General features: G+C 43.8%; 1 protein-coding gene across 2 annotated transcripts in view; it reads left to right on the forward strand.

The window, feature by feature from the left end:
- Nucleotides 1–27,804, forward strand: part of cables2b (Cdk5 and Abl enzyme substrate 2b) — an 84,136-nt gene that overhangs the window by 29,623 nt on the left and 26,709 nt on the right. For both annotated transcript variants that reach the window (XM_034171806.1, XM_034171807.1), the window contains exons 2-4: nt 14,629–14,721; nt 23,766–23,843; nt 27,692–27,800. In XM_034171806.1, the coding sequence (XP_034027697.1) occupies nt 14,629–14,721; nt 23,766–23,843; nt 27,692–27,800 (280 nt within the window). The remainder of the gene's footprint in view (nt 1–14,628; nt 14,722–23,765; nt 23,844–27,691; nt 27,801–27,804) is intronic.

Here is a 27,804-nt window from a genome sequence, read left to right on the forward strand (position 1 = left end):
TTACATGAGACCACTTAGAGGACCTTGTAAGGAGCCTTGCAGCCGCATTCTGGACCATTTGTAGGCAGTCCAGTGACGCTTACTGAGGCTGGGGAACAGCGAATTACAGTAATCAAGACGTGAGGAAATAAAAGCATGAATGATCTGTTCCAGCTCAGCTTGAGACACAATGTTTCTAAGGCGGGCAATGTTCTGTAAATGAAAGAAGCATGATTGCACAAGACGGGCAATGTGTGCGTCAAATTTGAGAGCCTGGTCAAATGTAACACCCAGATGTCTGACTGCTGAGTGAACAAAAGAGGAGAGAGAGCCAAGGTTCTTAATCACTGAGGGAACAAACCCCTCAGGAGCACATACAATGACTTCAGTTTTTGCTGTATTAAGTGACAAATAGTTAGCAGCCGTTAATACAGTTTTGAAGAACACATACCCTAGAAACATTTTATGGAGTAAAGGAGATGTGCAGCTGTATGTCATCTGCATAACCATATGAGACATCATTAACTCAATATACGAGATCTATTAGAAAAGTATCCAACCTTATTATTTTTTTCAAAAACCATATGGATTTGAATCACGTGTGATTACATCAGACATGCTTGAACCCTCGTGGGCATGCGAGAGTTTTTTCACGCCTGTCGGTTACGTCATTCGCCTGTGGGCAGTCTTTGAGTGAGGAGTCGCCCACCCTCTCGTCATTTTTTTCATTGTTTAGGAATGGCTCAGAGACTGCTGCTTTGTTTGATCAAATTTTTTTCAAAACTGTAAGGCACAACTGAGTGGACACCATTCGATAAATTCAGCTGGTTTTCGGTAAAAATTTTAACGGCTGATGAGAGATTTTGGTCTGGTAGTGTCGCCGTAAGGACGGCCCACGGTGCCTGACGGTGATCTGCGCTTCGAGGTGGCAGCGTCTCGCCGTTTCAAGTTGAAAACTTCCACATTTCAGGCTCTGTTGACCCAGTAAGTCGTCAGAGAACACAGAACTTTCAGAAGAAGTCGGCATGAGGCGTTTATTCGGACATTCCATTGTTAACGGACATTTTGTAATGAAAGAACATGCGGGCAGAGTCGCATGTCGGGCCGGACCCGACCGCGGGGGGTCGCGACAAGAAAAACACCTCCGTTGGAAACCTTAACGGGCAAGTTGGAACATGCCCAAGCTGTTAAAAAATTTCTCAGTTACTCACTTGTTGAAAGCCATCAAAAGCCGCCTGAATTTTACAAATGGTTTTCAACACGGAGGTGTTTTTCCTGTCGCGGCGCACACAGATTTGCTGAGTCGTCATGGAAACGACTTGGCGAATTTGCGCGCATGTCTTTCATTAAAAAATGTCCTTAAACAGTGGAATGTCCGCATAAAGTCCTCATGCTGGCCTCTTCTGAATCTTCTGTGTTCTCTCACGACGTCCTGGATGAATTAAGCCTTAAATTAGGATGTTTTCAGGTCGAAACAGGCCGACGATGGCGCCTGGAAGCGCTGCAGGACATCCCGCTCCATGGGAAGTCCTTACACCGACAGAAACACCCCATAATCTCTCATCAGCCGTTAAACTTTTCACCGAAAACCAGCTTAATTTCTCGAATAGTATCCACTCGGATATTCCTCACAGGTCCAGAAAAAATTTTGATAAAGCAACGCGCGCCGTCTCGAGCACCGTGTGAAACAAAGGAATTCAGCCGAGAGGGCGGGACCACATCTCACTCAAGGCCTGCCCACAGGGAAATGACGTCACCGACATGCTTGAAAAAACTCACGCATGCGCACGAGGGTTCAAGCATGATTGGTGTAATCGCATGTCATTCAAATCCATATAGTTAAAAAAAAAATAAAAGGGTCGGTTTATTATCTAAGAGACCTCGTATGTCCACGTGGGTCAAGTACAATGCAAATAGAATAGGTCCCAGAACGGAACCATGGGGCTCACCACAGGACAGAATGGCAGAAGAGGACGTATATTTAGCTGCAGCAACTGAAACTCCTGTTAGAGCGATAGGATAAAAGTCAATCAATGGCTGACCCAGAGATGCCCACCCATGTCCTTAATCTCTCAATTAAAACACCGTGAACAACAGTGTCAGAGGCTGCAGACAGATCCAAAAGTGCAAGTATTGATTACTGACTTAATCACCTGCATCTCTGCGCATTAAAATACCATTTGAAACTCAAAGAAGAGCTGTTTCAGTCGAATGCAAGTGACTGAAAGAATATTGTTTAGCTAAAACATCGTTAAGATGTTTGGTCACTTTTTCTAAGATTTTGGAGGTAAAAGACAATTTTGAAATTGGTCTAAAATTTTGGGGAAGAGAAAGGTCAGTGTGAGGCTTTTTTAAAAGAGGGTGAATAACAGCCTGTTTAAAATACTGAGGGACACACAGAAATCAATGATCTGTTGATTATTGATAAAACACACAGGCCAGTGGTGAGGACAACTTGATCAAATAATGAAATGGGGATGATATCGAGTGGGCAGCAGGAAGCCCTCTGACTCTGTCTTCTGACTCTGCTGTCTGTCCTCTGACTCTGTCCTCTGTCTCTGCTCTCTGTCTCTGTCCTCTTACTCTGTCCTCTATCTCTGTCTTTTGACTCTGCTCTGTCTCTGCCTTCTGACTCTGCTCTCTGTCCTCTGACTCTGTCCTCTATCTCTGTCTTCTGACTCTGTCCTCTGACACTGTGCTCTGTCCTCTGACTCTGCGCTCTGTCCTCTGTCTCTGTCTTCTGACTCTGTCCTCTATCTCTGTCATCTGACTCTGTCTTCTGACTCTGTCCTCTATCTCTGTCATCTGACTCTGTCCTCTGACTCTGCTCTCTGTCTCTGTACTCTGACTCTGTCCTCTGACTCTGCCCTCTGTCTCTGTCCTCTGACTCTGTCCTCTGACTCTGTGCTCTGACACTGTGCTCTGACTCTGCTCTCTGTTTCTGTCCTCTGTCTCTGTCCTCTGACTCTGCGCTCTGTCCTCTGTCTCTGTCATCTGACTCTGTACTCTGTCCCTGTCCTCTGATTCTGTCGCTTGTCTCTACGCTCTGTCTCTGTGTGCTGACTGTCCTCTGACTCTGTCCTCTGTGTCTGTCCTCTGACTCTGCGCTCTGTCTCTGTGCTCCGTCCCTATCCTCTGACTCTGTCTTCTGTCTCTGTGTGCTGACTGTCCTTTGTCTCTGTGCTCTGTCTCTGTCCTCTGACTCTGTCCTCTGACTCTGTGCTCCGTCTCTGTGCTCTGTCCCTATCCTCTGACAGTGTCTTCTGTCTCTGTGCACTGTCTCTGTGTGCTGACTGTCCTCTGACTCTGTCTTCTGACTGCTTTCTGTCTCTGTCCTCTGACTCTGCGCTCTGACTCTGTGTGCTGACTGTCCTCTGTCTCTGTCCTCTGACTCTGCGCTCTGATGCTGTGTGCGCTCTGTCTCTGTCCTCCTACCCTATGCTCTGTTTCTGCACCCTGACTCTGTGCGCTGATTGTGCTCTGTTAATTTTTTTATCAATTTCAATTGAGCTTTATTGACATGTAAAACCTACATTTACATTGCCAAAGCAAGTGTTACATACAGCAAAGAATAAAATAAATATAACATGAAATTTGGGGTTCCACAGGGGTCCGTCTTAGGCCCCCTGCTTTTCTCCCTTTATATAGCACCCCTTGGGCACATATTGCAGCATATTGGGGTTACCTTTCACAGTTATGCTGATGATACTCAGTTATACATGCCAATAACTGCTGGTAATCTCATCCACATAAAATCTTTAGAAGATTGCCTTGCATCAGTGAGAAGCTGGATGTCTAGCAACATCCTACTTTTAAACTCTGATAAGACTGAAATGATGATTCTTGGTCCAGTGAGACATCAGCATCAATTTCACCAGTTAACGTTTAGCCTAGGTTCGTGTGTCATACATCACACTGACAAAGTGTGATGTATGATGCACCTGACACACCAAAAATGACCTTGGGGTCATTTTTTGATCCTATGTTGTCCTTTGACCTCTACATTAGAGATATTATGAGGACTGCTTTCTTCCACCTGCAAAATATAGCGAAGATTCGTCCCATCCTGTCTGTGGCTGATGCTGAAACCCTGATTCATGCATTTGTCTCTACCAGATTGAACAACTGCAATGTTCTATTTTCTGGTTTACCACAGTCCAGCATTAGGGCTCTCCAATTGCTTCAAAATTCTGCAGCCAGACTTTTGACACGAAGCAGAAAGCTTGACCACATTACACCCATTTTGCCATCTCTTTACTGGCTTCCTTGTTGGGAAGGTGTCGTAGCACGGACCCACAACAGGGGGCGCAAATGAACGGACAATGAATAAGCCAAAAAGTAACAATTAAATGTTGTGACAACACACAACTAAATACACAAAATTTGCAAAGTCAATTAACACCAGGTGACGTGTGGGCAGGCTCGAAGATAGAAGACCCCCGACGAGAGAGAAGCCGCGTCCCACACGGCTTCCACCACCAACGGTCTGAAGAACCCCGGAGCCGCCAAGTCCCGAGTCCCCAGGTGGCCTCCGTCTTCGGCTGTCGACCCTGGTACTGCTGGCAGAAAGCAAAGACAAGATGAATGAGTGTGAGTCCGCACACTCAGTAATCCACAGTCTGCACACAGTTAGGAGGGAGCACCTCCACCTCCAATCACACACTCGTGCAGCTCCTGTTTAAACCACTTATCTGGTTTGGGGTGTGAGGCGAAGCCGTCGCTGTCACACCAAATGCCAATTCCACAGATGAGGACGAACACCACAGGATAACGGCTGCAAAAGAAGTTCAGATTATCACTCAACGATATGAGTCAGCAGAGAAAATTACCTCTTCGGTAGTCGATTTCTCGGCGGGGAGGTGGAGTTGCAGTCCGGCTTATATAGTGGTGTAGATGAGTGACAGCTGGTGCGATGAGTGACAGCTGTCACTTCTTCGGGGTCTGGCGCCCTCTCGTGCTTGGAGCCCGCACTCCAAGCAGGGCGCCCTCTGGTGGTGGTGGGCCAGCAGTACCTCCTCTTCAGCGACCCACATAACAGGACCCCCCCCTCAATGGGCGCCTCCTGGCTTGTCCGGGTGTCTTTTGTAGAAATCGGCCAGGAGGGCCGGGTCCAGGATGAAGCTCCTCTTCACCCAGGAGCGTTCTTCAGGTCCATACCCCTCCCAGTCCACCAGATATTGGAACCCCCGGCCCTTACGACGGACGTCCAGGAGCCTGCGGACTGTCCAAGCAGGCTCCCCGTCGATGAGCCGGGCAGGAGGCGGCGTAGGTCCAGGTGCACAGAGGGGCGAGGTGTGGTGTGGCTTGATGCGGGACACATGGAATACAGGGTGGATCCGCAGTGAAGCTGGGAGTTGGAGCTTCACTGCGGCAGGGTTGATGATTTTGAGGATTTTAAATGGTCCAATGTATCTGTCTTTCAACTTAGGGGAGTCCACACAGAGAGGGATGTCCTTTGTTGAAAGCCACACCTCCTGCCCGGGCTGGTATGTGGGGGCCGGGGAACGCCGGCGGTCCGCATGGGTCTTGGCCCTCGTCCGGGCCTTCAACAGGGCAGAGCGGGCGGTCCGCCACACCCGGCGGCACCTCCTGAGGTGGGCCTGGACCGAGGGCACACCGACCTCTCCCTCCACCAGCGGGAACAATGGGGGCTGGTACCCCAAACATGCCTCAAAAGGGGAGAGGCCGGTAGCAGACAAGACTTGGCTGTTATGGGCATACTCGATCCAGGCCAGATGGTGACTCCAGTCCGCCGGGCGCGCGGAGGTGACGCAGCGAAGGGCCTGCTCCAACTCCTGGTTAGCCCGCTCTGCCTGGCCATTTGTCTGGGGGTGGTACCCGGACGAGAGGCTCACGGTGGCCCCCAGCTCCTTACAGAAGCTCCTCCAAACTTGCGAAGAGAACTGGGGACCACGATCTGATACGATGTCCGATGGTATCCCATGCAGCCGCATGACGTGGTGGACCAGGAGGTCTGCCGTCTCCTGGGCCGTCAGGAGCTTCGGGAGGGCCACGAAGTGGGCCGCCTTGGAGAACCGGTCCACTATCGTGAGAATGATGGTGTTGCCCTGGGATGGCGGGAGGCCCGTGATGAAGTCCAGGCCGATGTGAGACCAGGGGCGGTGAGGCACCGGCAGGGGTTGGAGGAGTCCCGAGGTCCTCCGATGGTCTGCCTTGCCCCTGGCGCAGATGGTACAGGCCTGGACGTAGTCCCGAACGTCGGTTTCCAGGGACGCCCACCAGAAGCGCTGCTGGACCACTGCCACGGTCCTACGCACTCCCGGATGACAGGAGAGCTTGGATCCGTGACAGAAGTCCAATAGGGCAGCTCTGACCTCTGGTGGGACGTACAGTCTGTTCTTGGGGCCAGTCCCCGGGTCCGGGCTCCTTGCCAGGGCCTCCTGGACGGTCTTCTCCACGTCCCAGGTAAGGGAGGCCACGACAGTGAACTCGGGGATGATGGTCTCGGTGGGGTTCGACAGCCCCGCCTTGGCTTCCTCTTCGTGCACCCGGGACAACGCATCCGATTTTTGGTTCTTGGTCCCGGGGCGATACGTGATCCAGAAGTCAAAGCGCCCGAAGAACAGAGACCAGCGGGCTTGCCTGGGGTTCAGCCGCTTGGCGGTCCGGATGTACTCCAGGTTCCAATGGTCCGTGAAAACCGTGAAAGGCAACGACGCCCCCTCCAGTAGGTGTCTCCACTCTTCAAGAGCCTCCTTCACTGCGAGGAGCTCCCGATTGCCAACGTCATAGTTCCGTTCAGCTGGGGTCAACCTGCGGGAAAAATAGGCACAAGGATGGAGAACCTTATCAGCCTCCACGCTCTGGGACAGCACGGCTCCTATCCCTGAGTCAGAGGCGTCCACTTCCACTATGTACTGGCGATCAGGATCAGGCTGCACCAGAACTGGTGCAGTCGAGAACCGGCGTTTCAACTCCTTGAACGCGGCTTCGCACCGCTCCGACCAGGTGAAGGGGACCTTGGTGGAGGTCAGGGCAGTCAGGGGGCTAACTACCTGACTGTAGCCTTTAATGAACCTCCTGTAGAAATTTGCAAAGCCGAGGAACTGCTGCAGTTTCCTGCGGCTTGTTGGTTGGGGCCAATCTCTCACCGCCGCAACCTTGGCCGGATCAGGGGCGACGGAGTTGGAGGAGATGATGAACCCCAAGAAGGACAAAGAAGTGCGGTGGAACTTGCATTTCTCGCCCTTCACAAACAGCCGGTTCTCCAACAACCGCTGTAGGACCTGACGTACATGCTGGACATGGGTCTCAGGGTCCGGGGAAAAGATGAGTATATCATCCAGATATACGAAGACGAACCGATGCAGGAAGTCCCGCAAGATGTCATTTACCAAAGCTTGGAACATTGCGGGGGCGTTAGTGAGGCCGAACGGCATGACCAGGTACTCAAAGTGACCTAACGGGGTGTTAAATGCCGTCTTCCATTCGTCTCCTTTCCGGATCCGAACCAGGTGGTACGCGTTTCTAAGATCCAATTTTGTGAAAATTTGGGCTCCATGCAGGGGCGTGAACACTGAATCCAACAGAGGTAACGGGTATCGGTTGCGAACCGTGATCTCGTTCAGCCCTCTGTAATCAATGCATGGACGGAGTCCGCCGTCCTTTTTGCCCACAAAAAAGAAACCAGCACCCATCGGGGAGGTGGAGTTCCGGATCAGCCCAGCAGCTAAAGAGTCCCGGATGTAGGTCTCCATTGATTCGCGTTCCGGACGTGAGAGGTTGTACAACCTACTGGACGGGTACTCAGCGCCCAGGACCAAATCGATGGCACAATCGTATGGTCGGTGCGGGGGAAGAGTGAGTGCCAGATCTTTGCTGAAGACGTCAGCAAGATCATGGTACTCCTTTGGCACCGCCGACAGATTGGGGGGGACTTTGACCTCCTCATTAGCCGTCGTGCCGGGAGGAACCGAGGATCCTAAACACTCCCGGTGGCAGGTTTCGCTCCACTGCATCACAACCTCGGACGGCCAATCTATCCGGGGATTGTGCTTCACCATCCATGGAAATCCCAAAATCACTCGGGAGGTAGAAGGTGTTACATGGAACACGATCTCCTCCCTGTGATTTCCAGACACAACCAAGGTCACTGGCTGTGTCTGATGTGTGATTAATGGAAGCAGGGTGCCATCTAGTGCTCGCACCTGCAATGGTGCCGGCAGAGCCACCAGGGGGAGCCCTACTTCCTTTGCCCATCTGCTATCCAGCAGATTCCCTTCCAACCCCGTGTCTACCAGTGCTGGGGCGTGAAGGGTTAGATCCCCACAAAGGATCGTTACTGGGATTCGTGCAGATTTGCGGGGTTTCCCCGCGTGCGTGTTATGGCCCACCCTTAGCCCAGTTTCTAAGGACAGGCGTTGTAGTTTGACCGTTTTGGGGCAGTCCTTCTGCATATGCTCACAAGAGCCGCAGACAAAACACTCCCCGTGGGCCAGCCTCCTTTGTCTGACGTTTGTTTTTACTTTGGCCCTGCTCGTGTCCATAGCCTCCTCAGCAGGGGGAGCTGTAGCCACACGGAGCTCTCTGGCAGTGAAGCGTGGGGACGACGTCACCTTTTCGGAACCGGAAGGGGGAGGGACGGCTCGTGCCCGGTCACGCCCCCCGGCCTGCTCCCGACAATGCTCATTTAAACGGTTGTCTAAGCGTATAACCAAATCGACAAGCCCGTCAAAATCCCGCGGTTCCTCCTTAGCCAGCAGGTGCTCCTTCAGGACCGGAGACAGTCCATTTACGAAGGCGGCGCGGAGCGCAACGTTATTCCAGCCGGACCTCGCTGCCGCGATGCGGAAGTCGACTGCATACTCGGCTGCGCTGCGACGCCCCTGTCTCATTGACAGCAGCACGCTCGAAGCGGTCTCGCCTCTGTTGGGATGGTCAAACACTTGTTTGAACTCCCGTATAAACCCAGCATAAGACGTTAGGAGCCGTGAATTCTGCTCCCAAAGTGCCGTAGCCCAGGCGCGTGCCTCTCCTCGAAGCAGATTAATAACATAAGCCACCCGGCTGGCGTCTGACTCGTACATGACAGGACGCTGTGAAAAGACGAGCGAACACTGCATGAGGAAGTCTGCGCACGTCTCCACACAGCCCCCGTACGGTTCCGGAGGGCTTATGTATGCTTCAGGGGACGGTGGGGGGGTCGTTGAACGACCAGTGGAACGTCTGTTACGGGCCCAGGACCAGCAAGAGGAGTGGCTGCAGCAGCGCCCTGATCGCGCGCTTCCACCCTGGCGGTGAGAGCCTCCACCCTCCGGTTAAGGAGAACATTCTGCTCGGTCACTAAATCTAGCCGAGCCGTGAAGGTGGTTAAGATCTGCTGCAGCTCACTCAACATGCCTCCCGCTGACGCCTGCGTTCCTGGCTCTTCCATTGGCTGTTCAAGCTCGGGTTGACGCCCCTCGGAATCCATGACGAATGGCCGAGAAATCCTGTTAGGAAGGTGTCGTAGCACGGACCCACAACAGGGGGCGCAAATGAACGGACAATGAATAAGCCAAAAAGTAACAATTTAATGTTGTGACAACACACAACTAAATACACAAAATTTGCAAAGTCAATTAACACCAGGTGACGTGTGGGCAGGCTCGAAGATAGAAGACCCCCGACGAGAGAGAAGCCGCGTCCCACACGGCTTCCACCACCAACGGTCTGAAGAACACCGGAGCCGCCAAGTCCCGTGTCCCCAGGTGGCTTCCGTCTTCGGCTGTCGACCCTGGTACTGCTGGCAGAAAGCAAAGACAAGATGAATGAGTGTGAGTCCGCACACTCAGTAATCCACAGTCTGCACACAGTTAGGAGGGAGCACCTCCACCTCCAATCACACACTCGTGCAGCTCCTGTTTAAACCACTTATCTGGTTTGGGGTGTGAGGCGACGCCAATTCCACAGATAAGGACGAACACCACAGGATAACGGCTGCAAAAGATGTTCAGATTATCACTCAACGATATGAGTCAGCAGAGAAAATTACCTCTTCGGTAGTCGATTTCTCGGTGGGGAGGTGGAGTTGCAGTCCGGCTTATATAGTGGTGTAGATGAGTGACAGCTGGTGCGATGAGTGACAGCTGTCACTTCTTCTGGGTCTGGCGCCCTCTCGTGCTTGGAGCCCGCACTCCAAGCAGGGCGCCCTCTGGTGGTGGTGGGCCAGCAGTACCTCCTCTTCAGCGGCCCACATAACATTCCTGTCCCTGTGAGATCAGATTTTAAGGTTCTGCTACTAGTCTATAAAATTGTTCATGGACTGGCACCTCCCTACCTAGTTGACCTAATTAAACCTTACGTACCGGCCCGGGCTTTGCGTTCTCAGGGTGCAGGACTACTTTGTGTCCTTAGGGTGAATAAAAAGCCTTCGGGTCACAGTGCATTCTCTTATCATGCCCCTGTTCTGTGGAATGATCTGCCTGCATCAATACAACCGTAAGATTCTGTAGAGACTTTAAAGTCCAGACTTATTTTAAAATTAATAAAATTATTTTCCCTTCCGCATAGCTAGCATACTGGCATAGTATGTTTCTGTGCTTTTTACTCTTTTAATTCATTTTATTGGGAAATGGAGTGTGCCACAGCCTCAACTTTATCTAAAGTCTGGGTCTTTTAGTGAAGCTTAGGGCTAGTGGCCTGCGATCACCTTAGTATTTCTTCTGTTTTTGCTTGTCAGCTTGTTGCTTAATGCTGACAAATTATACTGTGTATCTGTTGTCTTTCTGTTGCTTGATTCTGATTTTTTTTTTTTTTTTTCTCTCTGTTTGAGGTGCGGCTCCATCCAGAGATGGGTGTGGTATCTGTTCCGGAAACCATCCTGTGCACCAGCAACATTTCCTGTGCGTTCGTTTTGTGAATTGTTTTGTAATATGTGTCTGTAGCATGGCCCAAGCAGAGGGTCACCCCTTTGAGTCTGGTCTGCTTGAGGTTCCTTCCTCAGAGGGAGTTTTTCCTTACCACTGTCGCTCTGGGGGTTGGTAAGGTTAGACCTTACTTGTGTGAAGCACCTTGAGGCAACCTTGTTGTGATTTGGCACTATATAAATGAAAATAAATTGAAATTGAAATTAAAAATAGTAAAATAATTAAAAAATAAAAATACACTCATCTTCAGTCGCTTAGTCCAATTAAGGGTCATAAAAATAATGAAAATAAAAATTAAGAAGATGTACATGCAGTTACCAATAGTCTACAGTAAATAAATGTGTACACTGGAGATGTGGAATTGAAATAATAGTAAAAAATTGTGTTTTCGGTGTAAAAATATGCTGTCCTATAAAATGAGTTATATTATACATACACTCAACAAAAATATAAACGCAACACTTTTGGTTTTGCTCCCATTTTGTATGAGATGAACTCAAAGATCTAAAACTTTTTCCACATACACAATATCACCATTTCTCTCAAATATTGTTCACAAACCAGTCTAAATCTGTGATAGTGAGCACTTCTCCTTTGCTGAGATAATCCATCCCACCTCACAGGTGTGCCATATCAAGATGCTGATTAGACACCATGATTAGTCTTTGAGTTCATCTCATACAAAATGGGAGCAAAACCAAAAGTGTTGCGTTTATATTTTTGTTGTGTATAGATAAAGTGACGTAGCAGTTTAATCTCCTGTTTGGGTTTATGGTGGTTTGCGTCCGTTTTTCTTTCAGTCCTTCAGCCAACAGATAGTGAAGTTTGTCGATGTTGCTCTCAAAGTCTGTTTGGGTGTTTGTGATCTGTGTCTCTATTCATGTCTCTGATGTCTTGGTGCAGCGGGCAGGTGGTCAGGAAGTGCAGCTCGGTCTCCACCTGGTGCTGTGAGCAGTGGGTGCACAGTCTGTCTTTTCTGGGGAGCCAGGTCTGTCTGTGGCAACCTTTCTCCATGGCCAGGCTGTGCTCACTGAGTCTGTACATGGTCAAAGATTTCCTGAGCTTTGGATTGGTCACAGTGATCAGGTATTCTTCCACCGAGTTCTGTCTGTTTAGGGACAAACAGCATTCCAGTTTACTCTGGTTTTTGGTTGATCTTTTTTTCCAGTGCGTCACATATTTTTCTTTTTGTTTTCTTATAATTTGGTTTAGTCTAACAGGGTTTGTGTTTGGTGGCTCTGCTTGTGTTTGTGTAGAGAGTCCCATAACCAGCTAGCTGAGGGGGTGTCTCTCTACAGTCTCTCTGTGGATCAGGGTTTTGTTATGGATCATGATTGGGTCACTATTTTTAAGGTGGCCATAAAATTTTATTGTTCTCTTTTGAACTTTTATAATTAGTGGGTAGTGTCCTAATTCTGCTCTGCATGCGTTTGTTCAGTGTTTTTTTCCATTGGATGCAGAGGATGGATTTGCAGAATTCTGCATGCAGGGTCTCAGTTTGATGTTTGTCCCATTTTGTAAAATCTTGGTTGGTGAGCTGGCCCCCGACCTCACAACCATAATGAGAAATGGGTTCTATGATGGAGTCCAGTATTTGGAGCCAGATTTGAATTGGGATGTCTACTTTGATGTTCTTTTTGATGTCATAAAAAGCCCTTCTTGCCCCATCTCTCAGGTCATTTACAGCTTTGTTGAAGTTGCCTGTGGTGCTGATGGTTATTCCGAGGTAGGTGTCGTTTTTGTGTGTTCTCGGACCGTCTTATCAGGGAAGAAATGATATTTGTGTGACTGGAGGCCGGGTCCTTTTTTGGAATATCATAATTTTTGTCTTGGTTAGATTCTGCTGGGTCCTTTTTTGGAATATCATCATTTTTGTCTTGGTTAGATTCACTGTCAAGGCCCAGGTTTGGGTAGAAATTGTGTAGAAGGTCAAGTTGTTGTTGTAGTCCTTCTTTGGTTGAAGACAGCAACACCAGGTCATCTGCCAAAACAGGCATTTGATTTTTGTGTCCACTAGAGCAGTGGTTTTAAAACTGTGGGGCGTGCCACCCCTAGGGGGCGCAAAGTTCTTCGGGGGGGGGGGGGGGGGGGGATATCTGTATACACTGTTAACCATGAAAAAAAGAAAAGAAAAAAAGGAACATCATTAGCTAACATGCCAGGAGCAAAATGGATAAATATTTAGTGCATAAATATACCAGTGAGAAGACAGAGTTTGGGGCAACCAAAAAAAAAGAATAAATAGAGTACGATCTTCGTTTTCTCCTCTCTACAGTGCATCCCCACATCAGCCGCCTGTGCGCGTCAAAGACCCAGAGTTACTGCTTGCACTAAACAAGAGGTGAGACTAGATGAGAGACTAAATATGTATAAAAGTTGAATTAATATTATTTATGTTAAAATGTGTTAGTTATGTCAAAGACGTCTAAAATTTAAATGTAAAAAACAATGTTTAAAATATGACAAAAGATAAAAAATAGAAGAATAGAAAGTATAGAAATGTTTGAAAAGGGTGTAAAAAAAAAAGGGTGCTTGGGACTCTGGTGAGGGCGGTCGCATCTCCACCTCCCTGAATTTTCATAATTGGGAACTGGTTTGTTCATGTGAAGCTGGAAAAGTGTTTTTCACTGCTCAACCACAAACACGGCAGGCTTATTAGCCTCTCAAGGATAAAATGCCCCATTGTTTTTCCTCCAGAAGAATTTCTGCGGTTTGATGTTGTTTGCAACACAATAAAACATTTTATGTTTATATGATCAAAAAAACCTTTTGAGGCCAACAATTTTAAGTTTTCATTTTTACAGTGTATTACGGTAAACAAGTAATAATTGTGGATTAATTGCTGTATCTTATCTGTGGAAATGTGAGTGTGGACATAATCTCGTTGTTGTTGCACTTGTAATGACAATGACAATAAATATCATCCATCCATCCATCCATCCATCCATCGAAAATAAGCCTGTGTGTTTGTTGTCACTTGTCGTTTGTGTACATTGACTTTATGATGCCATATGTTTTTGCTCCAACCCCGCTTTCCAACAGTTTGGACAGCAGACCCTTGGGCCAAATTGAATCGAATATTTTTTTAAATCTGCCAGACAGGAGAACAGTTTGTCTTTATTTTTGTTTGTTTGGTTGTCAGTCAGGGTGTTGAGGATGAAAATCTGGTCTGTTGGACGATCCTTTGAAATTTGCTCAGGACGTGTAGGAGTCTGTGATTGATGATCAGGCAGAAGATTTTCCTGAGGTTGCTGTTGACACAGACTCCACAGGAGTTAAAAGGGTTAAGTTTGTCACCGTTTTAGCGGAGCGGCGTTATCAGTCCTTGGTTACAAATATTGGGGAAGATCCCGGAGCCTAGGACAATGATAAAGAGTTTTAATATGTATCTGTGCTCTGACTCCGCTCTGTTTCGGGCTCAGCGAGCTGCAGCATGACATCACACGTCAAAGTAAATGGGTGTATGAGGGGGGGGGGGGGCGTTTTCTGACTTGGGGTTGTAAATATACTAATTCATAGTTGATGGTTTTTTGGTTTCTTCAGTTTTTTGTTACCTGTTTGACTCCATATTTCCCATCTCACTTTTGTTTTGCTACCAGCTTTGTTGATTTGTTTGTTTGCATCACAGAGAAGAACGCTCATGTCAGCGTCTCTTCACACTTTGGTCATGAGAAAGCGCCAGATGCTCCGGCACGCTGTAGCTCATCACCTTGAATTATCAATGTTTATCATCAAACGGACGTTGGAGCTTTGGGGATCTAAACACCTTCTTTCCTTGTAGGACCCGCAATCTCTCCGGTTCTCCCAGACCTCAGCAAGCAAAGAAGACTCACTTCATCAAGAACATGAAGCAATACGACACGAGAGGCAGTAGGTACGTTGACGATGTCGTCGATTTTAAGTTGAACAATAAACGTTAAATTGGTTTCATATGGAAAAGTGAGAAAATAAATTAAACCTCTTCCATCTTCAGGTCCATTGCTGCTTTTTTGATTTGGTATGTATGTGAACATGATGCACAGATGTCTTACAGATTACTTTAGGAAAAGTATCAAATGATCAGTGTGAGCACTGCTTTCACGTTGGCCAAAATCACATGTTGCTGTGAAGGTGACGGTTCTTTGAGATGTTGGAGAAGCAGGGAATGATGGGAACACATGATGGCAGCAAGCCAGGTAGTGTAGTGCATAGAAAAGAGGAGGGCTCTAAGCATTGAACCTTGAGGTACTCCGGTAGACAGGAACTTTGCTTTAGCCATGAAGACATTCTGAAGAATCACTCAGAGGTCAGTCTCAAACCAGTTCAGGGCAGTTCCTGATGTGCCCAGTTGAGATAGTGTCCACTGGAATCAGTGTCATCACTTTAGAAATATTCATAAATAAGAAGGTAAAAACTGATAAACAGGTTAGTCCTTGTGTAACAATGTCCATTCTTACCACTATATTTAACATAAACATTTAACAGTCTAGAGTCTATATGTGTGTTTGGGGTGACAGCAGGATGATCCACAGTGTGCAAAACCTTCTACCCACGCCCACATCCAGGCTGAAACAACTTCCTCTTATTCTTACACGTGAACTAAAACCAGAACAAAACCTGGAGGCACTTGTGATGCCGTCTGTCAGAATAATGTTCAGCGTAACAAAATACAGCAAGAGAGTCCAGAAACTGTTTCAGGGGAAGTCCTTAAGATGTGGAAAGGATTTACAGCCAGTAGACATCAACTGGTTTTTCTCTCCAGCTCTGGACAGTGTCACTGTCTGCCATTCACATCTTCCTCTACTGTATTTTTTCCCCTTGTCCTTCCTGGCAGTTTGGCTCAATGAAACACAGAACTGCTCATGAGATAATAATAGACCAAAGGCTGATTGTATTAAAATAGATCCAACTAAGACCATCAGAGCTTTGGCATGTTGTCACATGAAGTCCACAATCCTCTGCATCTGTCCTGCTGCTGCGGTGCCTTTAGGCAAAGGCTGAAATCCAGAGCTGCAGCATCTCAGCAAATCTACCAGAGAAGACTAAATGTTCACTGGGATCACCTGCCCAAAATGTTCAACCTGGGTTGTGGTCTAACACGGGTGTGGGGGTGTGTCAAGGTGTCCAGTCAGTACCTTTGCCAGTAAGAAATGGGTCACTGACCTTTGCAGATGATGCACTGATCTATGAGGAATCAGCTGATTGAGGAATTGGCCTGCCTGGTCCTGGGAGTGTCCTGGCCCAAGACCAAGCTTTTTTAATCCAGGTTTTACACCAGCAGTAACAGTCATGTCTCTGGATGCTGACCTCATGAAGAGCTCAGCTGTAGTCATGAGGCCACTGGACAGGGTTGCATGTTGATATCACAATCTTTGCAGGAGAATGAAGGTCCAGCTCTTCAGAATCCTGGATGGTCCTCTCTTACTGTATGGTTGCTACCAAACATGATAACTCCTAGGTCTCTCTGGAGAATTATTTGGTACTACTGGAATGATTTGATCTCAAGTGAGTACCTACTCAAGGGGACACCAATGAATTCTTTTATGTTCACTGTGAGGACTAAGGATGTCAGGAGTACCAATACTTAGGGTACCATTTCAATACTAAAATTTTGAAAATGTGGCAGTACTAGTTTTTCTACTGTGTTAGTTCTATCATTGGTGCTGAGGATGCAAAATCAAACCTGTCGTCTGTGTTGTGATACCTGGGCAATGGATCAAGTAGGGCATTGCCTGTTGGGGTGAAATACGGTGGGGACCATGTTTGCCCCATGGCCCATATGGTCCACCAGGACCCTGAACATGAGATGGCTACCGGGGATCTGTGAAACAAGAAGACCTCAACAACAGTTGAGGTGGAAGATGTAATGGCTTATAGTGCAACGGCTGTGAAGGCGGATGAAGGCTGCAGCAGGTCCTCACACCCTGATTGTCTGGGATCTCCCATGCATTTGTAGGTGTGCAATGATATTCTCATGTTAAACAAACCCACGCACAGGCATCTCTGTAAGAGACCATCTTCCTCACTACAGAGGGATTCAATGGAAGAGTTTTTCCACAATTGTTGTTAAATTGTGAAGATGGAAAAATAACTTCTGCTGCAGCACAAACAGCTCTGCTTCGAGTTGTTAACAAGAAAACAGTCAGATGCCCCACTGAACCTTTGAAGAGGATGAAGCTTAGGCATAAAATCGCAAAAGCTGTTTGCAAACACCCTATAATGCATTTCAGTCCTAAGCACTGAAAAAACAGATCCAGTTCTGAAGATGAGTGAGTTTTAGTTTGTGTTAACAATGTGTTATTCCGTTAGTTAGCCATGTAGGCTAGCCACAGCATGGAGCTGTTCTGTGTCTTGTAATAAAACTATAGCATTTGTGCTTTAAATCGATACGACCCGTGCATCAGACTTGGACAAATCTTGCAGTCCAACATCTGTATGATGTTTGAAGCTTGTAATCACTGAGCTCAACTGTGTTGTGAACCAGTTCTTTGTAACACCTTGCTAGGTCATACAGAGGGTCAGGGACAGCTAGCTGTGCCATTCTTTTATATACCGCCTGAAAATCAATCTTCTGCTACCCCAAGGATCCTCCAAAGATACCAGGTAAAGACATCCCATCATCACCTTTGGTCACTACTTACTGTCCAAGTCCAAGAACCGTACAGTAAAACAGGAAGCACCAGGACCCTAAAGACGTGGAGATTTTTAGGGGACATCATCTTTGCCCTAAAGGAAACTAAAGACGTGGACCTGTTGGGGGACATCATCTTTGCTCTAAAGGACCCTAAATACGTGGACCTGTCGGGGTACATCATCTTTGCCCTAAAGGACCCTAAAGGACCCTAAATACGTGGACCTGTCATGGGACATCATCTCTGTCCTAAAGGACCCTAAAGACGTGGATCTGTGAGGGGACACCGTCTTTGCCCTAAAAGACCCTAAAGATGTGGAGATTTCAGGCGACATCATCTTTGCCCTAAAGGACCCTCAAGACGTGGACCTGTCAGGGGACATCATCTTTGCCCTAAAGGACCCTGAAGATGTGGACCTGTCAGGGGCCATCATGTTAGCCCTGACCTCTGAAGAAAGTTTTCCAGATCAGTTCCGTGACTTGCTGTAAGTCCTCCAAAGTGTAGTTTGACATGATGGGTGGAGTCAGACGATTACCAAATCACATTAGATTGAATTAATTAATGATAAATCTTCAGTATCTGTGTGTAACTTTCACACTGTTGATCAGAAGACACGCGTGGTGGTGATGAATGAGAAAAATACTGTTCTTTCACTTCCACCTCTGCAGACTTCGGGCTGTTTCCCCGACCTTTAGGCTGCCACCACCGTACCGCCGGCTTTGATGTTCTGTCACCACGTACGCGTGTGCTTTATGAAGTTTTGAAGCTGTTTTTTGGGTGTGTTGTGGTCGACGTGCATGCGGCGGATCAGCAGGCAGCGTTTCTGCTTCCAACAGGCCCACTGGGGCGGAGCCGCTGCCTGCTGACTTCAGGCGGCGGACTTCCCTGCCTCGCAGCCGTGTGTGTGTGTGTGTGTGTGTGTGTGTGTGTGTGTGTGTGTGTGTGTGTGTGTGTGTGTGTGTGTGTGTGTGTGTGTGTGTGTGTGTGTGTGTGTGTGTGTGTGTGTGTGTGTGAAAGAGAGACAGAGAGAGTGTGTGAGAGAGAGAGTGTGTGCGTGTGTGTGTAATTACACGTGTTGTTCCCACGGTGATATGTGTGGACAGAAAGTGTGTCTTCTCAAAGCCTTCATTAAGTTTTAGGGTTGAGACTTCATGTTATGGTGAGGCGGGGCTTAAGGACGCTGTGGATCAGCTGAGACAACAACAGGGAATGCAAGTAATTACTGTAAAATGTGTGTGCGCATGCGTCTGTGTGGGGGTGCGGATGCGTAAAACCAAACAACATCAGCATTAATGTGTCTCGTGGGGCGGAGCCTCACTCACAACCCACATTATAAAGTGTAAACATGAACTTCTATTAGTCATTAATTCATATGTTTATATTAGTTAACATGGTCATGAGCATTAACTAAAGTATTAGTTAGCTAATGTTCTTATTAATCATTAATTAATATGTTTATGTCAGTTATTGTAGTAATAAGCATTAACTAAAGTATGAGTTAGCTAATGTTCTTATTAATCATTAATTAATATGTTTGTCAGTTATTGTAGTAATAAGCATTAACTAAAGTATTAGTTAGCTAATGTTCTTAATAATCATTAATTAATATGTTTATGTCAGTTATTGTAGTAATGAGCATTAACTAAGTATGAGTTAGCTAATGTTCTAATTAATCATTAATTAATGTGTTTATATTAGTTAACAAGGTAATAAGCACTGACTAAACTATGAGTTAGCTAATGTTCTTATCATTAATTAATGTGTTTGTATAATTAGTTAACATGGTAATAAGCACTGACTAAACTATGAGTTAGCTAATGTTCTTATTAATCATTAATGTGTTTATGTTAGTTATTGTAGTAATAAGCATTAACTAAAGTATGAGTTAGCTAATGTTCTTATTAATCATTAATTAATATGTTTGTCAGTTATTGTAGTAATAAGCATTAACTAAAGTATTAGTTAGCTAATGTTCTTAATAATCATTAATTAATATGTTTATGTCAGTTATTGTAGTAATGAGCATTAACTAAGTATGAGTTAGCTAATGTTCTAATTAATCATTAATTAATGTGTTTATATTAGTTAACAAGGTAATAAGCACTGACTAAACTATGAGTTAGCTAATGTTCTTATCATTAATTAATGTGTTTGTATAATTAGTTAACATGGTAATAAGCACTGACTAAACTATGAGTTAGCTAATGTTCTTATTAATCATTAATGTGTTTATGTTAGTTATTGTAGTAATAAGCATTAACTATAGTATGAGTTAGCCAATGTTCTTATTAATCATTAATATGTTTATGTGAGTTATTGTAGTAATAAGCATTAACTAAAGTATGAGTTAGCTAATGTTCTCATTAATCATTAATTAATGTGTTTATATTAGTTAACATGGTAATAAGCACTGACTAAAGTATGAGATAGCTAATGTTCTTATTAATCATTAATTAATATGTTTATGTTAGTTATTGTAGTAATAAGCAATAACTAAAGTATGTGTTAGCTAATGTTCTTAATCATTAATTGTGTTTATATTCGTTAACATGGTAATAAGCACTTACTAAAGTACGAATTAGCTGATGTTTTATTAATCATTAATTATTGTGTTTATATTAGTTAACATGGTAATAAGCACTGACTAAAGTGTGAGTTAGCTGATGTTTTATTAATCATTAATTAATATGTTTGTTAGTTACTGTAGTAATAAGCATTAACTAAAGTTATCACGTCTGAGTGATGGTTTGGACAGGATGCAAATGCAGGACTCAGACTACTGGCTCTGTGTGTAAAAGCAGTTTACTGCAACAGTAAACGGGGTTCGGTACACAGTAAGGCAGACCAACAAGAGTAACAAAACCAGGAACATCAGGCAAAAGGCGTGATCGTGTGTACAGGCAGGTAGTCGACAAACACGAGAAGCAGGCAGGATGAGCATACAAAATACAGAGCTGGAAGGACGGCACTAGACACATCGATCTGGCAAAGGAGCAGAGCAAAAAGCCCAGTATATCTACACCCAGGGATGAGCTGCAAAACTGAGAACAGGTGAGCATGGAAAGCACCAGAACAAGGGCGCGGCCAGAGAGAGGGAGAGGGAGATGCCCACCAACAAGAACCAACAGAGACAGACAAGAGAGATAGAGACAGAAAACCCCAAGCAGGAAAAAAAACCCAAGAGAAAGAACAAACCGGGCAGCAACCAAACAGATCAAAACAAACCGCAGCAGAGAAATAAAAGCAGACAAAACTCACATCCTGACAAATTAGCTAATGTTCTTATTAATCATTAATTAATCTGTTTATATTAGTTAATGTGGTAATAAGCATTAACAAGCAGTAATGCATTAAATAATTTATAAATTAATGCTTTGTTCACATGAGCACATTGATGATTATGAAACACTTAACTCTTAATTCACAGTTAGTTAATGATTATTACTGCAGTAACTAATTACTGTACCCTTATTGTAAAATGTTACGGTATCTTAGGACAGACAATGTGGATTTGTGCCATAATTTCAATTTATTTGTTCTTTTACATGAGAATGTACAGTACAAACACAATACATTCACAGTAAGAACAGGAGTAGGATGAAGACTAAGTCTTATTTAGTCCCTACCCCATTCTCACACAAAAAATACAATAAACAATTAACATAGATGGCCACATACAGTATGAGTTTTTGTTACATTGTTTTTACAAATAAGACTTCAACATTTCTTTTTTAAATTTATATTTAAATTGAATAATATTTGAACATAATTTTAATTCATTTCCCAAAGAGTTCCATAACTTAACTCCAGCATATGAGACACTCATTTGTTTAAGTGTTGTTCTTGAAAAGGGTAATTTAAAATCAAGATTTTGTCTACTATTTTCATCATTCATAATAAAAATATTTTCCAAAATTTGTGGTAACAAATTATATCGAGCTTTAAACATGATTATCAATGTCTGTAGAGAAATAAGGTCTTTAAGTTTTAACAGCCCTGACTTCAAAAAGAGTCCAGAAGTGTGCGCTTTTGGAGGAGCTCTATGCAGAACTCGTATCACTTTTTTTTGTAAAATAAATAAAGGCATTAAATTAGAATTATAGGAATTACCCCAGACTTCCAAGCAATACATAAAATATGGGAGACTTAAGGAGCAATACAAAATTCTCATTGCATTATAATTAACCAAAAATTTTACTTTGCTCAAAATAGCAAAATTTTTACTGACTTTCTTTTTTATATAGGCAATGTGTTGCTTCCGTTTTAGCTTCTCATCTATAATAACCCCCAGAAATCTAAATTCTGACACTTTTTCAATTTTAATCCCATGAAAAATAAATTCAACAGTATCTCTTTGTCTTTGATTCGTAAATAACATATACTTAGTTTTACTTAAATTCAATGAAAGTTTATTCACATTAAACCATTTTTGAAGTAGGGCCATTTCTTGCTCAACTATATTAAATAATTCATCCAAATTCTTTCCAGAACAAAAAAAAATTTGTATCATCTGCAAAAAGTACAAACCTTAATATTTTTGACACATCACATAAATCATTTATATACAAAATAAAACATTTTGGTCCCAAAACAGAACCTTGCGGAATTCCACATTGAATCTTTCTACAGTTTGATACCTGTCCTGCATATTCAACATACTACTGTCGGTTTTCTAAATAACTTGTTATCCATTTTAACACGACCCCTCTAATTCCATACGCCTGTAACTTGGCTAATAAAATTGATGATCAAGAGTATCAAAAGCCTTTTTTAAATCAATAAAAACTCCAATTGTATGTTTTTGTTATTCAATTCTGTAGCAAGGTCCTCTGTTATTTTCATTAATGCTAATGCTGTTGATCGATTACTTCTAAATCCAAACTGACTGTCATGTAACAGGCCATGTTTTTCAATAAAATAATTCAATTTATCTACAAATATATTTTCCAGAACTTTGGAAAACTGTGAAAGCAAAGATATAGGCCTATAGTTAGTGAGACTGTGACAGTCACCTGACTTAAAAAGGGGTATGACTTTAGCCACCTTCATTTTATTTGGAAAGACACCAGTGTTAAAAGAAAGATTAATGATGAATTTCAAAGGCTTAGCAATGCAATCTATAGTTTTCTTTACAATAAACATATCCAAACCATCACAATCACATGATTTTTTGCCCTTCATTTTGGATACAGTGGCAATTATGTCACACTCATCAACTTCACCAAGATAAAAGGATTTTAAAACTTTACTTTCAAGTCTCCAGTTCTCCTCAGTGTCATTTGAATGAATGGCATTTGCAAGAGATGGACCGACATTGACAAAATATGAATTAAATTCTTCTGCCATTTCTGCAACACTTATTTCTTTATTTTGGTCATTAAATAAATAAGATGGATGAATATGAGACACTTTGTTGCCAATTATGTCCCTTAACACTTTCCATGTTTCCTTAATATTACTTTTGTTTTCAGATAACAACAATGAATAATAATCTTTTCTTGCATTTCTCTTAATATTTGTCAACTTATTTTTATACGCCTTATATCGTTTTTCAGCATATTCTGTTTTGAATTTTATGAAATCTCTATACAATTTATTCTTTATTTTACATGCTTTTAAAATCCCCTTTGTTAACCAGGGTTTGCCATCAAATTTCTTTTGTTCTTCTAATATTTTAATATTTTTTTTGTTCTTCTAATAATTATCAATTAGATTAATAATTGAGAATTTTAGTAATCAAGTAATCTATTAAAACTGTTGTTTACTAACATAAACAACAGTTAGTTAATGTAGTAATAATGCTAACATGTTCAGCTGTGATAAAGTTATTTATTCATGTTTTTAGGCAGATGTTATTGTGTGAGGAGAGGGACAGGCGCAGTGGTCCAGCTGAAAGTCATCAGGAGAAAGAATAATTAAAACGAGAAGACAGACAAAACCTGCAGCTGTCCATTGTCTCCCTTAATGTCCATCATGTTACAAAAGACACATTTTTTCCAAATATCAACAAATATGGCCATACGCACCACTCCTGTCTTCAGCTAGCTAACGTTAGCGGCTACTGTTAGCTCAGATTATTCAGTGATATTTTAGTGAAAACCTGAGCAAAGGAGGAATGGAAGCATCTGGAGGACACTTTTCATTGCGGAAGTACTTTGAGAAGGATTAACATTTTACCTCTTTTCATTAATAGATAATATTCACAACACAAATCATTGATCCATCTTCTGCCTCTTAATGCTACAGTTAACATGGATTGTACGTCAGACGTGTTAACGAGGTGATGAATGTGTGTCTCCTGTTCCAGGATCATACTCATCTGTGCTCAGAGGTCTCTGTGCGCTGCCTTCTCCGTTCTACCGTACGGAGAGAGTTTCTACATCAGGTATCGACCAACGCTCACTGTGTTCACGCTAATTCTCAGTCCTGTAATGCTAAACTGCTATTGCTCCATTAACCCGTTTTCAGCAATTCCGTTCAGAATTGTCAAGCTGATTTCATATTGGCGCATTCCACATTTTATGAGACAACGCTAGTATTAACACAAAAATGCCTTAAAGTCGTGAATTAATATATGTAAAACCATTAGCAAGGTAGCGGTACATCATCTGCTTTCAAATGCTCAACAAGTTTAATTCCAAACCAGATACATGCTAATTGTTTAAGCTAACTGGTTTAATGAATCATCATTGGAGATGGGCTAGCAGAGATAGCATGTCAGCACCAGCACAGCATGCTAATACTAACGTTAAAGGAATACATTTGTATTGTTCGGTGTGTTCTCCTGCAATTTTCAAATGATATTTATTTTAACAAAACCTAAGACTTGAATCAGTTGTGCTATGTGAAATATTTAATTTGTAATGCTGCCATCTCATATTGGGTGTTGTTTTCTTCTTACGTTTGAACTCAACCATGTTGATTTTGAATCAACTATAAGATAACTAGCCAAGGTAGCTGGCTTGGCTAACCTTTGTTAGCTCCCCCCTCCCCCCAAACACGGGAGTCAAACACAACAGACTCAAAATGAATTTCCACTCAATTCTGACCACCAGAGGGCACTGCAGCTTGCTGGAAGCAGTCGCCCTGTTGCAAGATGATTAGCGCGCTTCTTCAACAATAAGTGTAAGCATTCACGATGTTATAGTTTTAAGTTTTGATACTTTATGATGGATTCTGCCTTTTTCTACTTCCAAAGTAGTGTTGTACTCCAAGTATGTCATATTTGTGCAAAAACTAGGTCGCAATGATACCGCAGCAACTTTCAGCCAATCAGCAGCCAGTGTTCAGATTTAGCAATCTGTGGCACCATGGAAATAGAGACTGGAATGGACATCACGTGACTAGCGGCGTGCCACACGGTGGCCATTACTAAGGGTGGAGAGAACCAATTAAACAGAAGCGAAATGAGGTGAAAAAAGGCAGCCAGTGCTTCACCATCAACTGCACCAACTACAAAACAAATTCTCAAATACTAAAATGAACTGTACAATAGCCTTAATGTACTTATGTAAAACAAATGTCTATTTTAAAGTCGTTATGTCGCAATTTAATATCAATATACTGACACTATAAACTCAACGCCATAAGTTCTTTTCATTAAGCTGCGTTCACATGCATACAAACATGAAAACTAAAATCTTTAAATATATTTATGTCTGTATATATACTTGCAATTGTTGTTTAATATAATATGTACATGGTGGTCACAGGTGGTATTTAAATTTTAACAGTGTGGTTGGGGGGGATGGAGGAGGTACGTTTTACCCTGACTGAGGGTCAAAAGTCATAAATTCTGAATGGCTTTATATCTACTTGTAATAAAATGTTAGTAAAAATCATATATACGAGGTCTGTCAATAAAGTATAGGTCCTTTTTATTTTTTTCAAAAACTATATGGATTTCATTCATATGTTTTTACGTCAGACATGCTTGAACCCTCGTGCGCATGCGTGAGTTTTGCCACGCCTGTCGGTGACGTCATTCGCCTGTGAGCACGCCTTGTGGGAGGAGTCGTCCAGCCCCTCGTCGGAATTCCTTTGTCTGAGAAGTTGCTGAGAGACTGGCGCTTTGTTTGATCAAAATTTTTTCAAAACCTGTGAGGCACATCGAAGTGGACACGGCTCAAAAAATTCAGCTGGTTTTCGGTGAAAAGTTTAACGGCTGATGAGAGATTTTGAGGTGATACTGTGGCTTTAAGGACTTCCCACGGAGCGGGACGTCACGCAGTGCTCCCAGGCTGTTTCAATCTGAAAACCTCCACATTTAAGCCTCTGTTGACCCGGGACGTCGTGAGAGAACAGAGGTTTCAGAAGAAGTCGGTTTCAGCATTTTATCCGGATATTCCACTGTTAAAGGAGATTTTTTTAAATGAAAGACGTGCGAACGGATTGCAGCATCGGCTCGCAGCCGCCGCAACGCGCCGCCACTGGAAAAACACCTCCGTTGGAAGCCTTAAGGACAAGTTGGAACATGCCCAGCTGTTAAACAATTTCTCATATACTCACTCCACTGAAAGCCATCAAAAGCCGCCTGGATTTTACAAATGGTTATCAACACAGAGGTGTTTTTCCTGCGAGCCGCCGCGACAATCTGTTCACACGTCTTTCATTAAAAAAATCTCCTTTAACAGTGGAATATCTGGATAAAATGCTGAAACCGACTTCTTCTGAAAGTTCTCTGTTCTCTCACGATGTCCCGGGTCAACAGAGGCTTAAATGTGGAGGTTTTCAGCTTGAAACAGGCTGATGACGGCGCCTGGGAGCGCTGCGCGACGTCCCACTCCGTGGGAAGTCCTTAAAGCCACAGTATCACCTCAAAATCTCTCATCAGCCGTTAAAATTTTCACAGAAAACCAGCTGAATTTTTCGAACCATGTCCACTTCGATGTGCCTCACAGGTTTTGAAAAAATTTTGATCAAACAAAGCGCCAGTCTCTCAGCAACTTCTCAGACAAAGGAATTCCGACGAGGGGCTGGACGACTCCTCCCACAAGGCGTGCTCACAGGCGAATGACGTCACCGACAGGCGTGGAAAAACTCACGCATGCACACGAGGGTTCAAGCATGTCTGACGTAAAAACATATGAATGAAATCCATATAGTTTTTGAAAAAAATAAAAAGGACCGTTACTTTATTGACAGACCTCGTATGTTGTTGTCATTAAAAGACTAGCAATAATATTACAGTGGAAAAAGCAGCAAGGTAAATGAGCACAATGGCAAGGCATACTTCAGATTTATATTTTAATACATAAGGATTGTTTATCCAGGCATGTATGGGTTCGTTAGAGCTTTTAATCAGCTTGAATACAACTTACAAGGCTTCATTTATAAAAATCCATCGAGAATTATGATGACAGGAAAAAAACATCACAGTAAATGAACAGAATGGCATATTTTCCCCAAATTTCCACACTTTACATAAAACATTTTTTTTCTACCCAGACATGTATGGGTTCATTAGAAAGAGCAATTAAACGGCTTTAAAACAAGCCTACTTTTATTAAAGTCTGTTAACAAATAGCGACAATAGAGAGAGAAAAGCAGCATAGTTTGTCATAATTTCCCCAAATTTCTGCATTTTACATAAAAGGTTTTTTTTCACCCACACATGCATGGGTTCATTGGAAAGAGCTTTCAAATGGCTTTAAAACAAGCCTACATTTATTAAAATCCATTAAGAAATAGTGACGCTAGTGTGAAAAAAGCGGTCAGTTTATTATTTCTGATCGGGACATCTCCACCCTTAGTAATGGCGCCTTCCTGTCCTGAGCGACGCTAATAGATTGAGTGCGCACATCCATTCCAGTCTATATTTCCATGTGTGGCACGTTACCACATCTGCACAGTTGATAAGCATGTTTAGATCCAGACCCTCACGTGACAGGTTGGGGCTAAGCTATTGTAGCTACATGGCATGCTAGCATGCACAGACACTAACTGAGTTAAAGGTTGACAATTATATTTGTACTCTCCAGTCCATATCACCATATCCACCAGTTTTGTCTCAACAGTTTGGTATGAGTGCAGGATTTAATCAAACGTACGCAACTAGCAACTATACTAGCTAGCTACCTCACAGAGGTTAGTTTGTGGACAATCAGAGAATGTAAAATATTATTTGTTCATTTGTTTGTCTAAATTCTTAACACGAGAATGTAAAAAACTTAATCTGTGCACAGTGTAACTGCAATAAACCACAGTTAACCTGTACTCACTGTCTCCCTCTAGTGACCCGACACTGAACCACCCAAGGAGGAGACACTCATCCGGTAACATCTCCACCACGCTGGAGATGTTACCGGGCCTGGAGGGTTTCCAGCTGCAGGCCTATGGCAGGGTAC

This window comes from Thalassophryne amazonica, chromosome 6 (genome assembly GCF_902500255.1).
Source record: "Thalassophryne amazonica chromosome 6, fThaAma1.1, whole genome shotgun sequence".
Taxonomy (NCBI): domain Eukaryota; kingdom Metazoa; phylum Chordata; class Actinopteri; order Batrachoidiformes; family Batrachoididae; genus Thalassophryne; species Thalassophryne amazonica.